The 26,411-nt window shown below is 43.4% G+C and overlaps 1 protein-coding gene across 4 annotated transcripts in view; it reads right to left on the reverse strand.

Annotated features, from left to right (window-relative positions):
• The window catches only part of EIF4ENIF1 (eukaryotic translation initiation factor 4E nuclear import factor 1), a 39,434-nt gene that overhangs the window by 8,271 nt on the left and 4,752 nt on the right, over positions 1 to 26,411 (reverse strand). For all 4 annotated transcript variants that reach the window (XM_052655158.1, XM_052655160.1, XM_052655157.1 and 1 more), the window contains exons 3-12: positions 17,709 to 17,782; positions 15,461 to 15,588; positions 14,138 to 14,424; positions 13,703 to 13,904; positions 10,181 to 10,356; positions 5,540 to 5,675; positions 5,146 to 5,325; positions 4,275 to 4,507; positions 1,252 to 1,323; positions 618 to 801 (exon numbers count right to left, since the gene is read on the reverse strand). In XM_052655158.1, the coding sequence (XP_052511118.1) occupies positions 618 to 801; positions 1,252 to 1,323; positions 4,275 to 4,507; positions 5,146 to 5,325; positions 5,540 to 5,675; positions 10,181 to 10,356; positions 13,703 to 13,904; positions 14,138 to 14,424; positions 15,461 to 15,588; positions 17,709 to 17,782 (1,672 nt within the window). The remainder of the gene's footprint in view (positions 1 to 617; positions 802 to 1,251; positions 1,324 to 4,274; positions 4,508 to 5,145; positions 5,326 to 5,539; positions 5,676 to 10,180; positions 10,357 to 13,702; positions 13,905 to 14,137; positions 14,425 to 15,460; positions 15,589 to 17,708; positions 17,783 to 26,411) is intronic.

Raw genomic sequence — 26,411 nt, forward strand, 5'->3', positions numbered from 1 at the left:
CTAGTACCAAAGCAGACACCAGTGTTCTGAGACTCACACTATTTCCATTAGATCTCCCTAACTGTGGAAAGGTAACAAACACTCTCTCTCACAATATAACCAGCAGGGGTCAGAACAGCCAGCAGCCTAGAGTGGCCGAGGGTACAGGAACACAGATCCTGCACACTCTTGCTAACACAGCTTTCTGGAAGTGCTCCTCCCATTCATGCTCTGAATCAGCCGTAACACCTCCCAGTTGGTTGTGTATAGCTTCATCAGGTTGGCAGAGAGCCACTAGTCTGACTTCTCCATGAAGGAAAAACCTAAGGAGCCGAAATAATTTTTTTCTGTTGAATTTCCCAAATAAGGAAGATGACTAAAGAGCTGGATCCAATTTAGTTCTCCAGAGAAAAAATACAAAACTGTAACATAAACCTATTTATCCAGAAGGGCAGCTGGATAATTACCTTCCACTTGTGTCCTTACCACTCCCTGAAAAAAGCATAACAAATCAGCACGTTTCTTTTTAAACTCTTCAAGGGTACCAACGAAAGAGACTTTGCCAGTTTTAGGAGATGGGTATACCCGAGGGGAAGAAGGGAAATGACAGATGGACACCTATGCACAAAAGCATTTACCAATCGGTGATGGTATTCTGGGACGAAGGTAGTCTGCTGAGGCCGCTCTCGTCTGAAACACCTGTGACAACGGAGGAGAGGGTGCTCTCTGGCCCAGTAATGATGTCGTAGGCTCCAAGCTCCCCATAAGGCCACTCAGGAGATTGGAAGAAGCAGGTCTCTGAACAGGTGGGCCCAGAAGTTCCTAAAGGCAGAAAAGTCAAATCCTGTGAGCAAACCTAGTTCTTCCTCCTACTCAGAGGCTGTGGATTATGAATTTGGAAGCCAATGATGAATCTCCCTCCTGCTTCACTGAAGGGCTTGGCACATGTACATGCAACGAATTTCTCTGAACGTTCAGGTACCAACATTTCCTTCAAGTTAGTGCTACAAATATAGGTTAGATACTTTAAATTTCCATAGAAATTGCAAACCTGCAAACGGGAAACCAAGGCTTTACTCGATCATCTTTTTTAGCCACCAACCCACCCCACATTTATAGCTACAGAGAGCTATGTCAGGCAGCAAAACTGTATCCTTCGTTGCTAGGCAACACGGATCAGTCTCTACGGCCCAAAGCTGGCCCACTACACAAAACCAGTTTGGAGGACTACTGTTCAGGACTCCAAGGCCTTGGTATAAGATTGTGAAGTACCTGCAAGATGTTCTTAGGGACAGGCTGGCCTGGAATCTCAGCAGGGGACATCAAATGGCTTTCAAGGGTTCGCTAAAAAAGTCAAAGGAAAACTGGTTTTAACCTTCTCACATACTTAGCTTATAGATTAATTGGGGACCACAAGAAAACACTGAAAACTCCCCAGGGAGTTGGCACTTAACAGCAGAATGATGTCCAAATCACAGAAAACTTAGATCAACTTGTCCCACTTGTCGCACAGGTCTCAATGATCTCGGAACAGAAGAATTTTCACATGTACATGCAAAGTCCACTCAGAGACCCTCAGACAAGGTTTTTTCCTCTCTGGTAACCCTAAGTCCATTTCACTATTTCTAACATTGCGTCCAAAAGAAGGGAAAAAGAAAATGGCGAAACGGGGGGAACACTTGTTTAGTAAGAGGCCACGAGTAGGAAATTTTGATAATTTACAGATTTTAATGTTCACAGCAACCTTTGCTAGCTATTATCTTTAACAAGATTTACAGATCATAGATGGTACCAAAAAATGCGAGTTCGGCCAAAATCGTTATATTTCAGAGTTTCATATTTTAGGAAATTTAAACTTTATTATTTTTAAGCAGTTATTCCAAAGTGGGTCTCCTATTCAGGGTGAAATTAAAATCTTCCACTTTCGATTCTTTTAATGCAGTAGCAGTTATACTTTGCATCCAACTTATATTACCTCTGGTGCTTCAGGACACCCTTGTGTGTCCATTTAGCTCTGGCTGAAGTGCTTTCTCTGTCAAGTTTCCCTTCCACCAGCGGGAACTGCGAAGGTCCACAGCAGTGTCCTCAGGCATGACAAATAGCCCCCAAATATGCAAGTGTTTCATTGTTGATTTTGGAATTGGAATGGACTGTAAATGATTTTAATAAGATCTCCTCAAGAGTCATTTAATTCCAACTAACAAAAACAAAGACACAACTTTATACTAGGTGGCTTGCTATATTTGGAGGATAGAGTCTACAACTTAATTTGAAATAGAGCTTAGACTGAATCAATATGTCTTCTTTTGGGGATAAACAACATGACTGAACCAGAGTGGCTGGAGGCAGACCAGAAAGAGTAAACGTAACGCACACAGCTGCAGTCACCGAAAGCCTGGAAGCAGCCCGTGACAAACACCAACATGCAAATTAAGCAGTATTTTGGGATAACGCCTGGTGCACTTCATAGATTATTTCCTTGTTTTTTTTTTTTCCTAGATTGAGTTTGTATTCCCCTTTGCCTAGCACCTTAAATTATATCATCCACTCCTTTATGCACCTGTTTGAGGCTCATTCCCTCAGCTGAAGCCAGATATATTTCAGAGCACTGAACCCCCAACATCAAGCAAGTTATCTTCACAGCTCAGGGGCAACTGTGTTAATATCAAACCCTAGAATCACATCTAAAACAAAATGTTCAAAAGCATCATCGGGTAAACAGTTGAACCCACCCCCACCCCCGCTCCCATTTCTTTACTAACACTAAAAGAAGCTATTTATAAGATTTGACCCACCCTGCTGTAGTCAGCACCTAATCCCCAAGACACAAAGGCAATAAGCAGCGGAGGAGGACTGTTTACAGCCAAGTGATCTGGTCCTCATTCGAAGGCATTTACACCTAATAGTTCCTTGCATGGAAATTATTTAAAGCAGCTTACAAGGAACATTCCCCTGTAACTGGCATGGTGTGGTCAGATACACAAGAATAACTCTACCTATCTGAGATGTCTCCTTCTGGAGGTAGAGAGGCAGGTAGGTAGGCCAGGAACAATGGTATCTCTGTTAGGATTGATCACTAACAGCTAGTCAGATTCAAAATAGCAAAAATCAGCAGTTCTCCCTTGGTACAAGGCACAATGAAACACATGCTTCCCCCATGGTTAACCAGTAGTTCCCAGACAAGAAGGTGTCAAGAGAAACAGGCAAACTCAATTTGGTAAATTTGAGATAACTTAGCAACTAGAGTAAGTCTATGTTTTTATTTTAAATTAATATTATTCGATTTACTGTTTCCCTTTCACTCTGTAATCATCAAGGGTTAGCAACAGTAACACACACCATGCCTGAGAGGCACCCTCTAAATGTGTTATGGGGAAGACCAGTATGGGCTACACACCTGCATTTACTGACATACAATCACCTTGTAAGCCAACTTAATGCCTACAGGTGTTTTATAAGTTTGGAGTCACAGCTTTTTCTATTAGTAAATAAACAGAATGCAATTGTCTTGAAAAATCCATCTTAGATACTTTACAAATGCCATGAATATCTGTCAAATACCTAATCAAGAAGGCAAATAATCCCAGGTATCTGGGAGTAATCAGTAGTAGTGAAAAGACTTTACTATAAAAATATGGTAAAATTATTTTAACTTAAGTAGCTGAATAAGGGCTTCCCTGGGGGCTCAATGGTAAAGAATCCTCCAACGCAGGAGATGCAGGTTCCATCCCTTGGTAGGGAAGATCCCCTGGAGAAGGAACGGCAACCTACTCCAGTATTCTTGCTGGGAGATTCCATGGACAAAGGAGCCTGGCGGACTACAGTTCATGGGGTTGCAAGAGTCAGACACGACTCAGCGACTAAAGAACAACAAACAGCTGAATAAACAGAAAACTTTCTCTAGAGTTCATCCCAAAAGGTATTTTTACACCATTTTTTTTTAAGCACTGAGTTAAGATAAGCAAGTTATATCTGAATCTATCAGACTCTATACTGTCACGCACAATACATACAGATAAACCTGCTTTTTCAATACAGATAAACCTGCTTTTTCAATACAGATAAACCTGCTATTTCAATACAGATAAACCTGCTTTTTCAATACAGATAAACCTGCTATTTCAAGTAGCAAACAGTATAGTGGTAATTAGAGAACACACAAAAGCATCGAGGATCAAATGACTACTAAAGAATTTCCAACTTACTCAGGATACCTTTTTAAAAATCCATTTATTGGATGGGAAGTGGAATAGAAAGAAAAGGAGAAAAGGCTGGGGTCTGTGCCAAATACTTACACTGACTTTAGGCTGAGAAGGCAAAGTCCCACTTGCCTTCATGGTGCTCACTAGCTTGTTAAACGCAGTCATATCTCCATCTTTTTTGAGCTGTCGATTGCTGGCCACAGTACTCAGGGTCTCCTCTAAATGTTCTGCCATAAAGGGAGTCGAATTCTTCACTTGCTGGTCAACCTTCAAGCCCTTGAGCCCTGCTTCCACCTCCTCCACGGAAAGCACAACCCCTGAATGTGCTGAAAGGTTGAGAAAGTCTAGGTTAAGCCAAGCAAAGGAATATGTGGTAGGAACTCTCTTTGTACTCTGTGGGATAAGGCGAAAATGATTTATTTCACAGTTGAACTGAAGTTGTCAGAAAAGACTGATACCAAAAACAGACAAACTGAAGGCACTGAGACCCTGCAGGGGTATGTCTACTATGAAGGGTCTTCTGGAGACTCGTTAGGAGGGATAGGAACCCCAGACAGCCCAACAAGAACTAGAGTGCTGCCTGCACAATGGTTATTCTACCATCAAGGCTGCACGTTCAGGGCTTATCACCTAAGCAAGAACATGGCAAACCAGAGCAGAGGTATGAGCAGCTGCCAAGTTATGCTCAAGAGGACTAAATACTCACTGGAGGGTTCTACTCAGGCTCCAGGTGAGCAGGACTTAGAAGAAAAGTTCTTGCCACAGAGTTCAGTGACCCGCTGATCTGGTAGATTCTCAAAAGAGGTGGTACTGTTTGATAAGTGTTTTTGAAGAACATTAAACAAAACACACCATCTATTTGACTTTTGATGAAATAGCAGTCTGTTAGAACTGATTCTGCCTTAATTAAGACTGAGCATCCAAATGTTTCAAATACCTAAAACAGACTCTAACAGGCACTTACAGCTCTCTTTAAGCTTTTCTTTATTTGCAGAAAGGCTGGAAAGCAGAGGCTTTAAATCCACTTTGGCTTTCTGTAGCATTTCTAGAATATCCACTTTAGTTTCAGCATGGTCTTCTAGTGGTATAGGAGCAAAATAATTCCCCGAGTTCTGTCCAGGAGAGAGGACGGCTTGTTCCAGACCTAATATGGCAAATTAATATATGCATAATTAATTGGTCCTCAATAAAGCACAGAAACACATCTTCAACAATACTGAAAGGACACAAATTGAAGGGTATTTTTCAGTATCCAGAAACCCATGAATGCTAATGGACCCCTGACTAATGAAGATGAAATGAACCATATCAAGGAAAGCTCAAGTCTATGTCCAGGGCAGCATCTGAAGCAACTGTACCTGCAAGTCTCTCCAGTTCTTCATGGGGTGTTGACCCAAGGCTGCTGGATCGGCTTCCTGACCGGCTCGGGTTAGAGAACCACCTGCTGAACCGACTGGCGGAGACTGACCCTTCTCCCAAAACATCTTCTATCATCTAAAGGGAGAAATGAAAGAAGCTGAGGTAACAGTTTCCAGGTGAAAAGGACAAGAAGGTTCAAATTTTAAGGAAGGGTCACTTACTTTGAAACTTCCTTTGATGCTGCTGACCTGAAGGCAAACACCCTCAGAACTTAGGATTTTGAACATCTTTAACTTCTCTTCCCCTCCTGGATCGTTTCTGAGTAACCCAAACTTGGGCATAACCATGTATTCTCTAAGCATATAAAGCAAAACCTCTTTGCCACAGAAAGTGTTCTGATTTTCTGTCATTTGCCTCATTAGAAAATCCATGAATGTTCTAAGGAGGCACAGTTTCAAAATCAAAATCAGCACCAAAGTAAAGCATTCCGCTGCCAAGCTGATGAGTGGCCTTCAACTAAGCATCAGGTGTGCAGAGCTGATGAAAGAAAACCCTTGCTTCAAACTTTAACACCCTCAAGGTTGTAATAAACACCGTGAAATCCAATGCTGCTAATTTCAGAACCCAAAAGCTAAAACGCAGAGCTCATATTTCCAAGTCAAAGTTTAAGAAGTATCAAAATGTGAAAGACAGACTTTTAAATGATCTCTAATATCTGTTTGAACTTCATGGAAAGTTTCAAACTTCATGTTTGTTTTCTTTTAAATCTGACCTCCATAGTTTTTGGTTTAATAAGAGCAATTAAATGATGCATTATGATCAGAAATAATTTTTCAACAGTGTTTCATAACAGTAATTTCTATTACCAGTCCTTCTTGAAAACTAGATTTAAGCATTTTTTGGAAAGAAATTTTCAGTTATACCCTATTATAAATCTAATTAAATACCCAAATTGATCTTTATGCAGTGCTCTGATCAATATTTAGAAAAGACAAGATAAAGTAAATATCAATCCGAAAATGAGGCCCATCCTTGACAATAAGGCATAAACAGCAAACAGGTTTCTCCCCAAGACATGCACATATATGACGGAGTTAGGGACTTTGTTTTATCTGAAATCTAGAACTCATACTTCTGTCTTTGCAGGTATTGTTCAGCAGGTTCAATCACATTCCACTTGTAAACTCTCACGCCTTGAATAATGCCGACTTTCAAGTGCACTAATTTGCAATCATTAAATTTTAAGGTAAGCATTATAAAGTGATGTTTCACTGTGAAAAGTTGGGAACTGTACCCAAAACACAACTGGCTTGGTGAAAAATGGTTATTTTTAAAAGTAAAAGCTACAGCTATTTAAAATAATTCAATTTTAAAAAGCTTGAAATTTTACAAGTAGCAAAAATAGCTTTGCACTGTACTTTATTTCCTCTGGTCACACTGTGTAGGAGAAAAGCCAGAAGATACACAGGAGGAACATGAAAAAGAAAGTGAATCCAAAGTATCTGGACGTTTTCTAAGGATCTGACAGTAAGTGTTGAGAAACTTATCTCCATACTTTGATCAGTGACCAACTTTGTTAGAGAAGCTTAGTTTTATTACAGCTAAAACATACACAAAGTCACTTTTACTCATGTTTACTGGAAATGCCAATTTCAAGAACTAGAGCATTTTGAAGCCAAAAAGAATCATAAGAGACAATCTGGTCAGTCATTTTTACCACAGAGCCAGCTGGGATGCTCCAGTGCTCAGCTGAATGCTGCTACACCCCACAGCCTCCTCTAATTGAGTCTTTGAGGAGGCTGTGAACTGCAGTCTGGTATGTTTCAACTGCTCCTTCCAGACATTTTTAATAGCATTTTTAAGGTAACCCATACAGCTGCTAGTTTGGTCTGTCAGAGGTTGTTTAGACTGTTCATATCCTAGGCTTCATATTATGCCGATACAGATACTGTGAAATATTTTTGCTCTTTGACAATTACTAGCTTTTACTGATAAATGCTTTTCTTATTTTCTACTGTCATTGAAACGTCTATATTTTTGTATTTGCTTCATTCTAGTTTGATTTTTCTTTGGATTTCTGATGAATGCATTTAAGGCTACCTGTTTCCTTCTTAGCATACTTTTGATTATACCACCAAGGTTTTTCTTTGTTCCATTCCTGTTCATCCCTAAGTGATTTAGGATTTCTGTTTTGATTTCCTTTTCCTTCATTTGACATAGTTTTATGTACCTGTTATGTGTCAGGCTCTGTGGTAAGAGGTGCATATCTAAAATCAAATTATTTTTAATTATTTGACTGAAATTATTTGCATGTGTGATCCAACTTTTCATTTTGTACAGATTTTTGTGGCTGTCAGCTTCTAATGTATTGTAATGTTAGTAAATATAACTTACAAATATAGGTGCAATTCTGTTTATGCCAATTACTACCCAACATTTATGGGGACTACTAAGTGCCAGGTACTATCTCTAACATTTTATATCATTTGTCCATTGATATTCAAACATTATATTGCCCTTATTTTCCCCAACTGATTGGTCATTTTCTGAGAATTATGAGTCTAGTTGTTTATACAGGACAAACAGAGCATCTCTTTTTACTGATCCCAGCTTTGCTTTTAAGCGAACCTATTGTAGAATAGATACCTTAGTGAGTAAGTACCTCCATGAAAACCCTGGAGAGAATTCCTAGCCTAGGTTCCCATTCAGAATTAACCAAGTTTTGGTCGAGGGTGAGGGCTAAAGGATAAGGTGGTGCTCAGTTCCCATTCCTCCCATTTATATTTTATAGGCAGTACAGCTGTGGGGAATTTGGAGTAAAGAACTCTTAACTCAAAGCACAAAAACTAGAATTCAGTTTCCACTACTCACTAGCTACGTGACTTCAGGCAAGTTATTTAAATCTCTCTGTGCCCGCTTCCTCATCTATGAAATAGGAACAGCTGTAATCTAACTTACAGGGTTCTTCTGGGGATTAAATGACCTGTCGAATGTAGAGCCTAAAACAGCATGGTGTGCATGTCACCTATCGTTACACGTTCAGCTCTGAATTCTCTGTCAAGGCACACAGGTAAGTTTCACGGGTGCTTGCAGTGGGAGCCAAGTACAGGCCTCTAAGTTCTGACCTTTAGCTGTGAAAATTTTTACAATAAGATTTCCATTGTCTTCTAAGAGAATGCAAAAAAAAGTCACTAAACACAGTTGGTGTAAAAATAAAAAATTACTGTCCCCTAAGAATCTGAAAAGACCACTCGGTTTTACATCAGGTAAATTAAACTCACATCTGGATGCAACCCTCCTGCTCACAGTGAGCCAAAGGACTACTAGCCAGCTCACTGTAAGCGAGATAAGAGCCTAGGAGACTAACAGTTAAAACTGTGCTAGCACTTAAGAAGCAAAGCCAGGCAGCTGCCAGTTGGTTTGCAGCCACCCTCCACCTGCTCCTGACCAGCGCCGTGGACAAGTGTGGCCTCGGGCCAGGCTGGTCCACAGTAAGGCAAGTTCAGAGAGCTGTAGTAAATGCTTAGAAACTTTTGTAGCAATCTGGGATTGCTGTGATATTTTTACTTTATACTAAAGTATTGGTGCTCAATGGACTGGACATAAAATCTGGTCCTCACCATAGAGAATTTAAGCTCTACTGCCCTGGCACTCACCTGTGGGCCTATACCTGTGAGTGCCATCCGTGTGTGCTCACCTGTCCTGGGTGGCCATCTTTCAGGCTTTGGGCAGCAGGCAGATGACAAAGGAGACAGGACAATGCTGCTGCTTGGTCATGCCCAGTCTTGTCCACTTGTGTAATAATCGACCAGGACGCAGTTATAGTTGAGGAGTCGAGTAAGTTAAAGTGTGTGAACCAATAATTCTAAAGGACTGGCCAAACTTACTAGCTGTATTTCATGTCCTATAAATGATGTCTTAAGATGTACAGATGCTCTTGGTCAAATGGCCTTAAAAATTCTATCTCATCAGTGCTATGCACTGTTTCAGCAGCTACAGAGTTTTGAGGGCATAGGTCACAGTTTTGTATTTTGTCTGAAAATTTGATGAGGCATTGCTAATCCCTAAGTGGTCAAAGGGGACGGGGCAAGGGCAGGGACAAAGTGCAGATTTGGGATATCTTATTGTTTCTGCTTTAAAAGTCGAGGAAGATTAGACCTCAACAGTTTAACAGCAAGAGTGATGGTGTCCCACATTCCTTTCCACAAAAGGTTTCAGAACCATCACATCATAGAGGTACCACCTAACCAGTTATACCTGAGGAATGCAGATCAGTGTGGTACTGACCACCAGTTATAAAAATCCACCTCCATAGTAAGTTTTTACAATAAACACTTAACTATTTAAAAATAAAAGCAATGTTCTTAAACATCTTAAGAATTCTTAGTCCAATGCTAACAGCCTGGAGAAAGAGTTAACTGGTATAGAATCCTCACTCAATCATTTCTACTTAGCCTCTCAAAACAAAGCCAACAAAAATTCAAATAATATTTAAGAATAAAAGTAAAAAAAAAAAAAAAAAACCTCCCAATCATCTAGCAAAACAAAACTTTTAAATAGAATCTTAAAGACTCAGGTCAAATTTAACCCCAATTGACCGATCCAATTGTGATTAATTACAAGCATGCCGCTACACTCACCGAAGCCAAGCATGGCACCTTATCAAGGTTAAAGAACTCATTAAAGTCAAATTCTCCTGGGGACTGCTCGGGCAGGACGGCCTCCCTTGGCACTTCCTGGTCAGCAGCGGGCTCCTGCTCGAGGACGACCTCCACCTCATCCTCTTCAGCCACTCCTCCATTGCACTCGACTACGCCTGAAAGCAGAACCGGACAGAGACAGTCTGGTCAAGCACATTGCTCCAGAGGCCTCCGGTGGCCTCAGCACTATCACGAATGCAAGAGAGCTGCGGGTGACTTTAAAAGCAGACTTCCTGTACCGGTGCAGCACTTGCCACATATGCCTCCTACGGGAGCCAGGGGAGGAGAAAGCCTGAGTACCAGGCCACAACACCAACTTGACTCAGCAAGGGCTGTGGTCCCTCCTCTGCCCCGTCTTCAAATTTCCATAATGCAGGGGGTCTTCCTTTTTTTTTTTTTAAAGGACAATCTTTGAGCATATCTTATAAGAATGGAACCAAATTACCTTGGCTCTGCTTTTACCCGTGCACCTGCATTAACACTTTAAGTCCGAGTAGTTACGTGAAACCTAGTCCAAGGGCAGTTTTCACTTGCCTCCTGACTGTAGTTCGTCCTTCAAGGCAAAGTTCAAATGTCACCTTCACTGGTAAGTATGCCCTGCCTACCCAGTTTTACCCTACCACAAAATTAATCACCGCCTTGTCTATAATGTTTGTGTTATCTCTCAGAGTACATATCACACTATATTAACAGTCTGATGAGACTCATCAGCTTTGCCTTACTGCGCAGCACCTGGTCCGGTTGTGAGGATGGGAAGATAAGGGAAGCTAACATCTTAGTTTTAGCCAGAGGATGGGCATAAAGCAAAATCTTTCAGATAAAAACAAACCCTTTTTTTTTTTCTTTTAAAATAAATGCACTAAGAGATACAGGAAACTCAACTTTTTAATCTGAAGAACAGAGCTCCCAAAGCCCTTCCCTACAAAAGCACCTATGGAAGAGCTGCTTATGGTTTCAAGATCACAGCAGATACAAAGTCCTCCTAGGGGGAGAAAAAAAAAAAGACTACCAAAAAAAGAGTGCCCATCCCCTCTCGAAAGGCCCCAACAGGCCTGCAGTCTTGTTATCACTCAGCCAGGATATTCTAGACCAAAAGAGGCTACGTGGTATCATCTGCTTTGGTTCCAGCAACACTTCAGAAAGCTAGGCAGCGAGGCAGGGGGCTATAGCAACCGAAAGGTGAGGTCACCTGCTCACCCAGCTCTTGATGCTGTCAGGTGGTGGAAGCGGCAGCGCTCCTCCACGCCGTGCTCTGCGCTGTGCCCGGACGGCAGCACTGGGCCTCTGCAGAGGTGCCCCCGCTCAGGGCCCGGGCCTTCTGAGGGCCTAAGGCCCCAGCGAGACGGCAGTTATGTGCCTCGGACAAGGCAGTGGGTCAGCACACACTTACTGCCAGACAGCAGAGGCTGACTGACATTTAACTAAAACTGCTACTTTGGTGGAGGTAGTTTCCTCATTTTATAGACAAAGAAACCAACCCTAGAAAAGGCAAACAACAGCCTAATCAGTGCCAAGTCTGTGTCCTTTCCACTAGAGCAGTGCTTCTAACTCATCGAACCCACCGGAACCTGTCTGCCTACTTCACGGTGAGAGCCAGCAGAGTCTGAAATTAGTTCAAGTACTCACAAAAAAGCTTTAATGACTCTCCTGTTCTCCTGTGTGGAGATGAGAACATCTCTTAACAGATGAATGGCTTTTGCAAGCGGCAAAAGTGCCCTGTGTGTAATTTTATGCCAGCTTGAGAGTGAACTGGGCCTAACAACTGAGAGTGGGTAGGAATATGCTCTAGCAAACACAACTGGCCATTTATTATGATAGTCTCCAAAGCCAGGGACCCAGGAAAGACAATTAAAGGTTAGGTTTTCTCATATTTCAGAATGAACATATACTTTTCTTTTTTTGGCCTTGCAATGCAGTATGAGGGATTATCTTAGTTCCCTGACCAGGGATCGAACCCACGCCCCCTGCAGTGGAAGTGTGGAGGAGTCTTAACCACAGGGCAGCCAGGGAAATACAGAATGAATACAGATTTTTCATTAGAGAGAACACAAATTAAAACTTTCTATCAACGGAGGGCTTTAACCATTTCCTCCTTCCAGATAATTTTTTTCTGTTTATAAGTGCAATACACACTCAAACTTTCATTGGTCACCATATATACAATACCTAGCACTGGGCCCTATATGCCAGGTGCTCAACACACACTGTGTTAAAACCACGCAGGCAAAGAACACATCTGTTTTGTTGACGGCTATACTCCTAGCACTGTGACGTGCCTGCAAAGAACTCGACATGCCGAGTTCAACGGAAAGCTAAAATACACACATAAAGGGGCTCAAAGGCACTCAATGGCCCTCCCCGTCCTTTCATCCTTGCAGCCAAGACGCAACTACAGGACATGTTCATCTTAAAGACGGTCGCTAGGGTAATTAACCACTGGGGGTGACAGAGCCGGGAACCCTGGATTCTACTTGAGGCTCTGCCATTAAACCCACGGGGCCGGGTCCCCGCTGTTACCTCTTTCCAGGCCTGTCTCTTTTTGCATCTGTGAGCTGAGGAGGTGACACTGAGACATTTTGCTACTTTTGGTTCCTTCCTGGTTGATACAGGAATGGCTGAAATTCGTATTTCATCTTAGTTAAGAAAAAGATTGGCTTTTTCTCACCAGAAGCCTGATCTTTTAGGTGAACAGATTACACTTGGTGGTGTTGCCTTCGCCCACCTGAGACAAGACAAAAGCATCTCTCAAAGGCAGTTTAACCGCAAAGACTCTCATGCTGCCCACTTGCCTCTTCACTGCTTCCTCCCAAGACCACCAGCCTGGTCACTGCCCTGAACACGACTATAAGCCCCACCCTGCAGCAGGCATCCCTCACACTTCAGCTCTGGCTTCTTCAGTTTAGCCAGGGAGGTGCCTGAAAAAGTGAGTTTGGGAGAAGCCAAGTGACAGCTGACTAGGAAGGCCTACCACCACGGTGAGGGAGGTGGGCTCAGAAGCACAAGCATCTTGCTCAACTTCACTACTCACTTCCTCAGTGTCCAGCTATGGCGCCACCTACGTCTCCATTTGCTCATCTGTAAGAAGGGTACAACAGTATCTACCTCACGGGGTTGTCAGAAGTAGGACTCTATAGACAAAATGCTGACCGTGTGTCCAGTATACACATGCTCAATAAACGAGACCCCTATTACTTCCATCGCATACTCTTACCTCTGGGGGCCCTTTCGTGTACACAGTGCTCTCACCGGGTGGGGGAGGCTGTTCTGTTTAGCCCTGCAGGCAGACAAGTCAGGGAGACAGACACATAGCCTACACAGTGAACTCACGCACAGGAAGCAGCTTCACTGGTAAAAACGCGCCGCTCCTAACTCTGCTGCCTATCTCTAAGTGTACGGTTAAGCCAGCTATAAACACGTCTCATTTCAGAACAGTGAGCTTTCCCTCCCAGAGGTTTTGCTGACCTTCCTTCACAGAGGCTGTTCGTCGCCTTGTTCTTTTTCTCCCCTTATGGTCTTCTTCCAGTATCTTATCATCAAAGCCCGTCAGCTCAATGGTTTCAGACTGACTCGTGGGTCCAGCTGAGAACCACTCTGGTTCTTCTTCTGTGTAGGAATCGTTTCTTCTACGCTCACCAAAGACACGCTTACTATCCACAAACTCCCTCTGGAAAAGTACACAATGCAAAATAAAAAGTAAGATTCTGGTCCAGGCATGTTTACCTCAGTCCAAGTCTTGATGAGTTCAGCGATGCTCGGTAGTGCGATGAAGCTGCTCCCCACCCCAGCTCTCGGCTCCTCCCTCTGGACTAAGAATGGGCCGTGTTCACCCAGCGTCACCGAGTGAACTGGAATAAATGCAGCACACACACAAGGAGCCAGAGGATCTGGGAGACAAACCCGGAAACGCTTGTCCTTGGAGTCCCTCTCGCGGTCTCTGTCTCTTGAGTCTCGCAGGTCCTTCTCGCTAAGACGGTGATCCTTCTCAAAGGTCCGAGCAGAGATGATCCTCCCGCTGCCGATCCTGCGTCCGCCAAGCAGGCGGAGCCCGTCGCCGTCTTTCTCCAGCGGGCTTCCCGAGCGCCGGGAGCTGACGGCTGCCGTCACGTGGCAGCCCCCTCCAAAGCTGCGTCTCTGTGGGCTGAGAACAACATCTAAGTCATCTTCCTTCACACGCTCTCGTGGATCTGCAAAGACGCCAGAAAGAGAGAGTCAGGTGAACCAGCAAGGGTAGTTCTCCCGGGGTGGGGCGTGTGTCCATAACTGGTGGCCACTGGGGTCCTGGGAAAGAGGCACCACTGAAACAGCCAGAGAGTTCGCATATTTTTAACAAAGGTTGGGCCTTTGGCTTCATCTCTCTGGAGGAAGAAGTGTACTTCATAATCAATAACCTTCCATGATTAATCTCTACAATCCTTTTAACTAAATTCTTTCTTTTTTGGGGTTGTACAGCATGATATGCAGGATCTTAGTTCCCGCGCGTGTGTTCAGTCGCTCAGTGGTGTCCAACTCTTTGTGACTCCCTGGACCATAGCCTGCCAGGCTTCTCTGTCCATGGGATTTCCCGGACCAGGGATCAAACATGCACCCCCTGCAGGGGAAACGCAGAGTGTTAACCACTGGACGGCCAGGGAAGTGCCCTGACTAAATTCTTATCTGTATAATTATTAGCAAATGTTTCATCAATTAATAAACTATTGTAGGTGTCAGTATTTGAAACAGTACCTACTTTAAAAGTTAAAGTTTCTCTTCAACAAATGGTATTGAACAGCTGACTATCCATATGCCTTATCTTCACATTGCTATCACACTGTGATACAAAAATTAACTCAAAGTGGGTCACAGACATAAATGTGACCCTTAAAACTACAAAGGTTCTAGAAGAAAATAGGAAGGGAATCTACGACAGTGGGTTTGCACCATTTTCTCAGGCGTTGACACCAAGAGCACGATCTACTTTAATAAATGATAGGCTGAGTTTGATCAAAATCTAGAACTTCTGCTCTTTTACTGTTCAGAGAAGACAAAAGCAAATCTACTCACCACAGCCACACAGGAGGGCTATGATTTTACTTGCCAGGTCATCATAGATGAACTGTTAAGTCAGTTTTCTGATAACGGTACTTTCTCCCAAGGCCTAACACTCTCACAGCTACGGATGAAGCCAGAAGCGAAGGGCACTGCCTCTGAAAGCATGGCTCCCACCTCTTGGAGACTGCTTACCTACTATCCTCCGCACCAGGGAAGGCCGGTCCGTGTCCAGCTCTTTCTTCAGGCTTTCCGCCGGGGAGCTCCGCCCTGAAGCTGGGTAGAGAGAGGCGTGCCACTTCTCAGGGTCCCAGACACCATCACTGCAAGTCAAAGGGCACCACGGTTCAGCTCCTGCGCCACAAACTACACAGGCAGTCCACCTTCTGCTACTGCAGAGGACAGGTTATGGGACCCCTTTCTACTATAAAGCTTCATGGTGGCCATCAGAATGGCTCCCTCTTTCGAAATAAAAACAACTAACAAATTCTGCAGTGCTTTGCTATTGTTCATGTAACAGCAACAGACTTGAAAAGCAGTGGTCTGCGAGTAAGTGTATCTACCCCGGTCCTATACAAACAAATGCTCCCTAAGTATTGATTACTCAGTTTACTGAACATTAGTACAGGGAGGAAAAAGTCCCTCAATCCTCTCACTAGAAGCAGCTCCTGGAATGCTTGGTGTGTAGTCCTCCAGAATTTTTAGGGAGTCTTGGGTTTTCGTCGAAGGTGCGTAGTCTAGGTCTGATAATGTTACTCCCATGCTAATGATGGGGTGGCAGGTGGTGCCATGTGCTGAGCAGAAGCTCTGGAGCCTAATGATCTGGAACCAAACTCCAGCTCTGCCACCACTGACTGGGACCTCCGGACCCCTTACTGAGCTATGTCCTTCAGCCTTGTGCAAAAAGGACTTCTGCACCCCCAGGTCAGACCAGGCTGTGCTGCACACTAGCACCGCACTCTACTCTTGTCCTTCACAACCTGTCATGGTGGTCACAACAGGCTCTCAGGAGTCACTGACTGGGACCTCCGGACCCCTTACTGAGCTATGTCCTTCAGCCTTGTGCAAAAAGGACTTTTGCACCCCCAGGTCAGACCAGGCTGTGCTGCACACTAGCACCGCACCCTACTCTTGTCCTTCACAACCTGTCATGGTGGTCACAACAGGCTCTCAGGAGTATCTGTATTCTGGGACAGACCCACAGTCCAGGATGATGGTATGATCGACAGCCCCTGACACACACTGCTTGCCACACAGCAGGTAGCAATGCAATGTTTCTTCAGTAAGTCAGTGAACTTCTAGGTCTCAAACTCCTCATAAGGAGGTATTACCTATCAAGGATCACTTGGAGTGTAAGAACCCAATAAATCCTAATTCTCTGAGAGAAAAGAAATAGCAGAATGAGAAGCCCTTTCCTCTTTCTCTTCATCATTATCAATATGATTAGGCACAATGTCTCTATTTCAGGATTAAAGCAAGTACAAGTATTTTATGCCAAGGAATAGCTATAACAAGAAAATTCAACTTGAGGCATAAAAAACCCATTACAGCTTTAATGAAGGAAAAAAAACCCCAAAACCAAAACTCCAGCTAATCTGAGACTCAGCAAAAAATACTAACCAGTTGGAAAAGCCATTATTCAAGGATCAGCCTTACCAGGGGTAAGTGGTGTGGAGTCCAGATTCAGCACCCCTATGAACTGTCCATATACAAAAATTTTAAAAAAGCATGTCCTATTTTAACCAAACAATTAAACACTTTATATTCTTAAAAAAGTGTGGGCCAATGTCAAGTATTTACCTTGATATTTAAGTGACCTTAGAGTCTGAAGATAACTGTAAGACACGCAATGTAGGGTTATTCTAAGAGACTTTCAGGCCATTGTTAGCCATGGCCTTCTCAAACCAAAGCTTTCTGCTTCTTCTGAGGGAGCCCAAGATGCAAAAGAGCTAATCTGATTAGCCTAATGGTTCTCCTGTTTGGCGGGGAGGGGGCTGATAAAAGGCTCAGAGCTCTACTGACCATCCTACCCGAGGCAGGCCCTTGAAGAAGGACCCTCAAAAGCGTGTGCAAAAATCACTGGCAGAGAGAAGACCCTGGCTGGGGCTCCTGTCTCAAGTCAGCTCTTCTTTGTGGCTACGCGCCTTTGACCAAGGCATTTTCTAGTTTTAGTTTCAACACCCGTTAGTTGAAAGGGAACTGGTTCAGAGGTCCCTGGAGTTCCCTGCAGCTTATATCTCTGAATTTTAGCTAATCAATAATGAAGCCAATAAAGAGGGCAGTGCAGTGAGATGCCACTTATGTTCGAGCTTACTTGCAATGTATTCGTGTGGAAACCCAATGTCATTACCCCTGAAATCTCCCCACTTGTTAATTCTAGCAAAACAATACAACTCTTAATTTACTAAGTTTGGTGTAACAAGAAGCTGACCCCCATAAATACCTGTCGTATTTCTCAGAGAGGCACGAAGGCCTCTGTTTGGAATGAGGGCGTTCTTTAATATCCAAGAGCTCCTCCTAGAAAGAGAAATCATATGGTGATTTTGAACAATATTTCTTGGGTCACATACTTTCAACTTACTTTTGTTACCAGTAACTCAGTGTCTACATAAGCAGTTCACACAGTTCTTACTTATTTACACCCTGGCTTACTCCTGAAAGGACAAAGTTGGCTCAAGGTTCCCAACAGCTGCTCAGGCGTAATTGGCAAATGATGTAAGCGATCAGTTTATTGCTAAAACACATTCTCTCATAAACTTCCATCTAATAATATGCTCCACACACTGAATGCTGATAAGGCATGGTAGCTTCAGACTTATATAAAATGTTCAGCTAACCTGACTAGTCTTAAACGCATCAGAATCCAACTTACAAGGGGACAGATTTTCTTTTTATTGAATAGTGAAATTGCAAGGGGAAAAAAAGCATCCCAAACACCCATATACCATTTATCTGGTATACATGTCCTTAACAGTCACAATTCCTCTCCTTAACTATTTTGATGCACAAACTGAGAGCCTCTTCAAACTGGCTCTGGTATCCTTTTGACACACCTCATCATTTTGAATTTTTATTTATTTAAGCCATGATGCCTGCCAAGCAGGATCTTAATTCCCCAACCAGGGATCAAACCTGCACCGCCTGCAGCAGAAGCAGAGTCTTAACCACTGGACCACCAGGCAAGCCCCCCATTATTTTTAAAAAAGCACATTTTTACTTTCTGCATTACATGTACCCATCCTGTCCTAGTCTTAGAGTCAGCCATTTCTCTGAGAAATCCAAGCTCCTTTAAGTGAGTATGGTGTAAGAATTCAAGGTTTGGTAACTCGGTATCCTCATTTGCTTCCACGTGGAAAATGAGAAAAGAAGAGAAGCTAAAGGCAAAGGAGAAGAGGAAGGATATACTCATCTGAATGCAGAGTTCCAAAGAATAGCAAGAAAGATAAGAAAATCTTCCTCAGTGGTCAATGCAAAGAAACAGAGGAAAACAATAGAATGGGAAAGACTAGAGATTTCTTCAAGAAAATTAGAGATCCCAAGGGAACATGTCATGCAAAGATGGGCTCAATAAAGGACAGAAATGGTATGGACCTAACAGAGGCAGAAGATATTAAGAAAAGGTGGCACGAATGCACAGAAGAACTGTACAAAAAAGATCTTCATGACCCAGATAATCACGATGGTGTGATCCCTCAGCAGAGCCAGACATCCTGGAGTCCAAAGTCAAGTGGGCCTTAGGAAGCATCACTATGAACAAAGCTAGGAGGTGATGGAATTCTAGCTGAGTTATTTCAAGTCCTAAAAGATGATGCTGTTTAAGTGCTGCACTCAAATATGCCAGCAAATTTGGAAAACTCAGCAGTGGCCACAGGACTGGAAAAGATCAGTTTTCACTCTAATCCCAAAGAAAGGCACTGTCAAAGAATGTTCAAACTACGGCACAATTACACTCATCTCACACGCTAACCAAGTAATGCTCAAAATTCACCAAGCCTGGCTTCAACAGTATGTGAACCGAGAACTCCCAGATGTTCAAGCTGCATTTAGAAAAGGCAGAGGAATGAAAGATCAAATTGTCAACATCTGCTGGATCATAGAAAAGCAAGAGAGTTCCAGAAAAACATCTACTTCTGCTTCACTGACCATGCCAAAGCCTTTGACTGTGTGGATCACAACAAAATTTGGAAAATTCTTAAAGAGACGGGAATATGAGACCACCTTACTTGCCTCCTGAGAAATCTGTATGCAGGTCAAGAAGCAACAGTTAGAACTGGACACGAAGAATAGATTGGTTCCAAATTGGAAAAGAAGTACGTCAAGGCTGTATACTGTCACCCTGCTTATTTAACTTACATGCAGAGTACATCATGTGAAATGCCAGGCTGGATGAAGCACAAGCTGGAATCAAGATTGCTGGAAGAAATATTAATAACCTCAGATATGCAGATGACACCACTCTTATGGCAGAAAGTGAAGAGGAACTGAAGAGCTTCTTGATGAAGGTGAAAGAAGAGAGTGAAAAAGCTTGCTTAAAATTCAACATTCAATAAAGTAAAATTATGGCATCTGGTCCCATCACTTCATGGCAAATAGATGAGGAAACAATGGGAACAGTGACAGACTTTATTTTCTTGGGCTTCAAAATCACTGCAGATGGTGATTGCAGCCATGAAATTAAAAGACGCTTGCGCCTTGGAAGAAAAGCTATGATGAACCTAGACAGCATATTAAAAAGCAGAGCCATTACTTTGCCAACAAAGGTCCATCCAGTCAAAGCTATGGTTTTCCCAGTGGTCATGTATGGATGTGAGAGTTGGACCATAAATAAAGCTGAGTGCTGAAGAACTGATGCTTTTTGCACTGTGGTGTTGAAGACTCTTGAGAGTCCCTTGGATGGCAAGAAGATCCAACCAGTCCATCGTAAAGGAAATCAGTCCTGAATATTCAGTGGAGGAACTGATGCGGAAGCTGAAGCTCCAATACTTTGGCCACCTGATGCGAAGAACTGACTCATTTGAAGAGACCCTGATGCTGGGAAAGATTGAAGGTGAGAGGAGAAGGGGATGACAGAGGATGAAATGGTTGGATGGCATCACCGACTTTATTGAAATGAGTTTGAGCAATCTCCGGGAGTTGGTGATGGACAGGGAAGCCTGGCATGCTGTAGTCCACGAGGTTGCAAAGAGTTGGACATGACTGAGCAACTGAACTGATGTTATACACACACACACACCTGCTCATATAGACGCATATACACAAAACCATTGCCGCCTTTTTATATAAACATTTTCAGAGTAAACTAAAAATAGCAATTCCCATACTTTCCGTACGAGTAAAATGCTACAACTGCTTTGCAAAAAAGCACATACCACTGTACCAGGGCCTCTCCAACACCCTTGTCACAGGCCTCAACAGAACACTTGCTGCTTGTCTGATCACCGCTTCCCCTGTCTCGGGGTGAATATGGAGGGACAGAGCTACTCTCTTAGCCTTTAGGAATCACTGCACAGAAGCATGCCATGTGTGTCGTCACACACCTGAGGCACCTAAATGTTTTCTCCATGACAGCAAAATGCCTGAGAATAAGAAGACATTTTAGTTTTAATACCACGATATCAATCAGGTGTTTACATTTATTTATGATTCACTTATGAATTGTGTCTTATTAATTGGGTAGAAATACCTAGAAAAATTGGGAATGTTGAGATAAACAGAATCCCAAATACAAGAAAATGTCTAGAGGCTACTAAAAATTCTGAAAAAAACTGTCAAAGCACTGACATACCACCTGCAAACTGGCAGTAGCAAGTGGAGTCCAGTGAAATCTTGTGTGGTGAACGTCAGGAAGGCAGGAGGGACACAGCTTGGTGGTGAGGGGACCAATAGTAGTTATGGCGACAGAAGATGTAACAACACAGAAATCCTAAGAACAAGAGGGCTTGAAACATTTTCCAGTAAAAACAGGAAGGACCTTGCAATATAGGAAATACTTATACACACACTGCAGGGAGAAAACCCTGCAATTCTCTGCTGTTTGAAGCAGCCCAAAGATGAGTACCCACCCCTCACTTCACCACCCACAAATCCAATATTAAAGAGCCCCAGCATACTATTAAACCAAGTGCAACGTACTTCATCCTTAAATAGGTACATTCTCAATACACAAAGTTTCTAAACAGTGTGGCTCTAAAATGTTTTAACTCCAAATAACAGGGAGCCCAAGTAATAGGTGTTCTCTATTACTACTATTGCTGTTTGCTGAAATGAGATACCATTTCATGTCTACCAGGACGGCTGTTTAAAAATAAAAAAGAAAAGAAAATAGTGTTGACAAGGACGTAGAGAAACTGGAGCCTTCTATCACTGCTGACGGGAATGGAAGATTGTGCGGCTATTGTGGAAAATGGTGGCAGTTCCTCAAAAAGTTAGACACATGACCCAGCAATTCCCATCCTAGTTACATACCAAAGAGAACTGAAAAATTATAAACCTATACAACGCAACAGTTAGCAATAATACAGAATAAGTTCTGATACAGTATGAGCCTTGAAAACACTATGTTAAGTGAAAGAAGTCAGACACAAGAGGCCACATACTGTGTGATTCTCTCTACGCGCAACTTTCAAACTGGGGATAGCCACAGCGTGAGAAAGTGGGCTGATGGCTGCCAGGCGCTGGGAGAAGGGAACTGCGGGCGGTGACTGCCAGTGGGTACAGTTTGTGTTTGTGGAGACGAAAACAGTCTCAAATTAGATAGTAGTGGTGGCTGTACAACTTTTCGAATTTACTAAAAAGCACTAAATGGTACTTAAAAAAAAAATTTTTATTTATTGGACACACTGCATGTGGGATCTTGGCTCCTCAACCAGGGATCGAACCCATGCTCCCTCCATTGGGAGTTCAGAGTCTTAACCACTGGACCACCAGGAAAGTCCCTAAATGGTAAATTTTAAAAGGGGTGAATTTTATGTATGTGAATTCTATCTCAAGAACAAAAGAATTTTAAGCAAACTAAGAGGTTCAGTTAGCAAAGGTTAATGTTTTACTCTCTTTTTACAGATCTATCACTCTAATTACGGATTAATAAACAGCAACGACTCTCAGATACAGAAAAGAGGCTCAGATTGGTGAAAAGGTTTTACCTTTCTCTCCCATATTTTTCTAGTTCTCTATTGACTATATGCTTGGCACGTACTAGGGGTGAACGCTCAAGTGACTGTACAAACCTGACAGGCATGTAAGAGCGCGAAGGGGAGTTACATGCACACAGTTACAGGCACGAAGGTTGGTGCACGTGGGCACCAACCATGCCAGCAGCGCCACCCGTGCCAGGGTATGCCTCTGACCAAATGCAATGGCCAAAACACAGTCCACCTGTCTACAGAGGATGAAGAGTCATTTACTCTATTAACAGGCCAAGAACTGGGAAAACAAAACAATTTTTGGATTGTAATAATTGCTGGAAATAACATCTTTCCATAACATCTTTAAACATCTAGGTCAAACTATACACTGTTCTTGAGAGTAGGGCCTTCTAAAACCAGTCTCACAGCATCAAGGAAACCGCACATAAACACATTTGTGCAATTTCTGCAATAAGTGTTCAGCTCTAATGGCAATCCAAAGACCTCCACTGGACCCTAGGAGGTTGAGAAGTAGCACTTTAAACCAAACACGTTTCTCAAAATGTGGCCCAACATCCACCCCAGTGTTTGGGGAAAAGTGAGATCTTCCTCATGGGATTTAGAGAGTTAAACCTGTCAGCCTTCAGCAATGTCTCAGGTTGCTTAAGGTGGTTTCCCAGCCTGAGAGGACCCAGCACGTGAGTGGGAAGGAGAGGAGCCATCAGCTAAGGCAACACGAAGTCTGCCCTTTCATAACTGTCCACACAGCACTTCCTGTGCGCCGGGCTTAGAGGCCAGCACAGGCAGACGACTGCTGTCCCTTGGCCCCACTGCTCTCCAATCTCTCAAGAGATGCCTTCTTGAACTCGCCATCTCAGGAGTTCTTAACAGCAATTATTCCTGGAAACGAATCTCTCTGGGATACTTTCAAAGAAAAGCTTCAAGTTTGGCGAAAAGCAGAATACTTCAGAGTGCTCATTTTGAACTGAGTATGTTCCTTTGCTATGAGTACTTCAGGAGGGGATGGGAGATTACCCTTTTGTAGAGTTCTGACAACCTACAGAAACTTGCATCGTGGACAGATTTACTGAAATGATCATCTGGTCAAGAGAAGAGTTATTATCTGAGACCTTACTTTTTCGCATAAGTGACTAAAACCTGACTAGGCAAGAATACGCTGCTAATTCCCTAAGATCCCAGGCCCATAGAAGTGTAAACGTATTTTCTCAGGTTTAGCAGCCTTCCTTAAAGAAAATGTGTCAAGCTTTCCCAAACAATCTATTTGGGAACTACTAACGTGGGCACCCACTTTCAGTGGTCAGAATTAAAGTAGAAATCAAATGATATAAGCCCAAAGCAATAGTTAAACCTTATACAGTTTCTGCAGAAATCCTAAGCATTCTGTTGACAATCTGACATAGAATTTCACACAAGTCACTTAGAGAGATGTTCTTTACTTCTGTGAACTGAGTTTAATTCATACGAGTAAGATGGCAAGGCGTTTTTTGGGGGGGCTGTGCCCTGTGGCATCAGGGATCCTAGTTTCCCAACCAGGGATCAAATCCATGCCCCCGGTTTTGGGATGAGGGGTTCCAACCACCGGACTGCCAGGGAAGCCCCCGAAGCCCAATTGTTTACAATTACTGTGGATATTTCTATTCCATTGTTAGCTGTCCAAGCGCCCTGGAAGTGACCCAGTACCTCACCTGTGTGCCTGCTCTTCCTGAAGAGGGCAGATGTCCCTGGAACAGCATTTGGGCTGGGTCCCTCTTTGACCTCCTCTCCTGGTCCCCACCCTCCACACACCCACTAACTTTGGGCTCGGCCCATGAGGCTCTCAGATGGTTGCTGACTGACCTGATATCTCAATCTGTGAGTCACATGACTTTTCTGAAAGGCTTAGAAAGCTTTTAAAAATAGCAATGGGGTACTGGCATCCAGAGATGACAGCCGGGCAATGGTAAACGACCGACACAGGGTGTGTGGGATTCACTTCCCCATCCCCCACTCATGAAGTCTGCTGAAGGGGCACCATTCAGAGCAGGTCTTACAAGCAGGTCAGGGTTCAAACTAGATCCTGTAGGGCCCTGTAGGACGCAGCACCTGGATTCAACACACGCCTCTAATGGCAGCTGATTTGATGCACACACTTTCTTCTACTGAAAGAATTCATGTGAAGATAAGAAAATGGAAATAGGAAAAAAAATTGGAGAGCCTGCTTTTTATGTTGATCTGGCCAACACAATAAAAATAAACCCTGGCTTTTAAACGTAACTGATAAAAGCAATGTAAAACATGAAGTAAGCAAGTAAATAAGTACAGAAAGAAACTTAGGAAAATCATTTTTAGGGTAGAAGCACTGTATCTGCGATACTGCTTTATGGTTTCATATTAAAATGGAGATGGTTACTGTGACGCACAGAAAGTAAGCGTGTGGGTCTGAAGTCGGTGTCTGAAGAAGCTGCCTTTCAGTGCTTCTCCCTACCCTTATTATATCATAAGCTGTTTCTAACACTTATTGTGTGTCAGGCACTTTTCTAAGCACTTGACATCCATTTTCTCATTTATTCTCTACAAAAATCCTATGGGGCAGACACTGTTCTCTCTGCATTTCACAGAGGACAAGGACCAGAGTCAGAGAGCTGAGAATATGGCCGAAGGCAACACGGGTTGAGTGAGTGGCCGAGTGGGGGTCCCAAACCAGGCAGCGGGTCTCGGCGGCCCCCTGCTCTCTCCACTGGTTCTCCCGGAGGATGAAGGAAGGCACCCAACCCCTCCCAGTAGCTCTGTCATCAGTGCTGGGTTTGTCTCTGTCCACTGAGACCATGAGGAACCCTGAACAAACTGCCAGCTCCCTGGGCAGGCTTCCCCTGGGCCAGCTCCTCTCAGAGCACCTTTCCTGAATCAAAGGCCCTGCCCACAAATGTCTGTGTCCCAATTTCCCATTGTGAAATGACTGGCTCCTTATCTAGCCAGAAGTTCCCACCACGAGCAAGGAGAGGATACCCAAGGGGGCAGGGGACCGTGAATCCTGACTTTTTCCAGATGATTCAGAACTGGAACAGGTAGGAAAGAGCACTAGCAAGACAGTGTCTGCGGTGGTATCAGTCAGCCCCCTCTAAGAACTTCCAGTTAGGTTTTCTGGACAGCAGAAGCTTTAACATGGTATCGTGATTTTTTGTACTGTAATTCTGCCTTCACCAATATAAACAAGCAGCCCTATTTTTATGCTAGCTTAAAAGTTTGCAGCTTAGTGCCTCACTGAAATGCCACCTATTAACTCAATTTATGATGTACCCATGAAGCTGTCGAACGAGATCTCGGTATAGTAAAGGCTTGACTATCTGACTACTGATTTCAACCTAGACTTTAAATCAAAGGGTATTCTCAAAGGCTTGACTTCAAGTCTCGCAATAGATTCTAAGAAGGCCAGAATGATTACTCAAAGCAGTCCACTTCAGTTGCTTGCCTGTTTTCTTAATGATTTTCCCGGGCAGTCAGCACTTTCACTGCTGGGGCCCAGGTTCAATCCCTGGTCGGGAAACTAACATCCTGCAAGCCATGCAGCATGGCAAAACAAACACGCACGTGCGCAGAGAAACAAACAGAACAAAACCTAAGACCAAGACATCAACATGGCTGTGCCACTGTAGCCAGCCGCCCACCGGCCACAAATCAGGGTGGCTTCCGTTAAAGATCCTTACCCTGGCAAAAGGGTGCCAGTTTATAACCAGTCAAGGCAATGAAGAGCACACAGGCAACTCAGATAATCCCACACCTATTTTTCAGGTGGTAGATTTAACATGCATGCTTAACACTGGTCAGTATCATGCTGAATATTCTAAGTGTCCTCTGCTTTTATTCCCTGTCCAGCTGGCAAGTGACAGCATTCATTAAGGGGTCTGCGGCAAGCTACAGGAGCAAAAGAGGAACCTTACAAAGCATGTAATAGTCTGATCTAAGAGAATCAAGTTTATTCACTTGAAGAAAAGGAAACCAAGGGTCTGAGCAGTGAGGCAGTC

The sequence above is a fragment of the Budorcas taxicolor genome, chromosome 17 (assembly GCF_023091745.1).
Source record: "Budorcas taxicolor isolate Tak-1 chromosome 17, Takin1.1, whole genome shotgun sequence".
NCBI lineage: Eukaryota > Metazoa > Chordata > Mammalia > Artiodactyla > Bovidae > Budorcas > Budorcas taxicolor.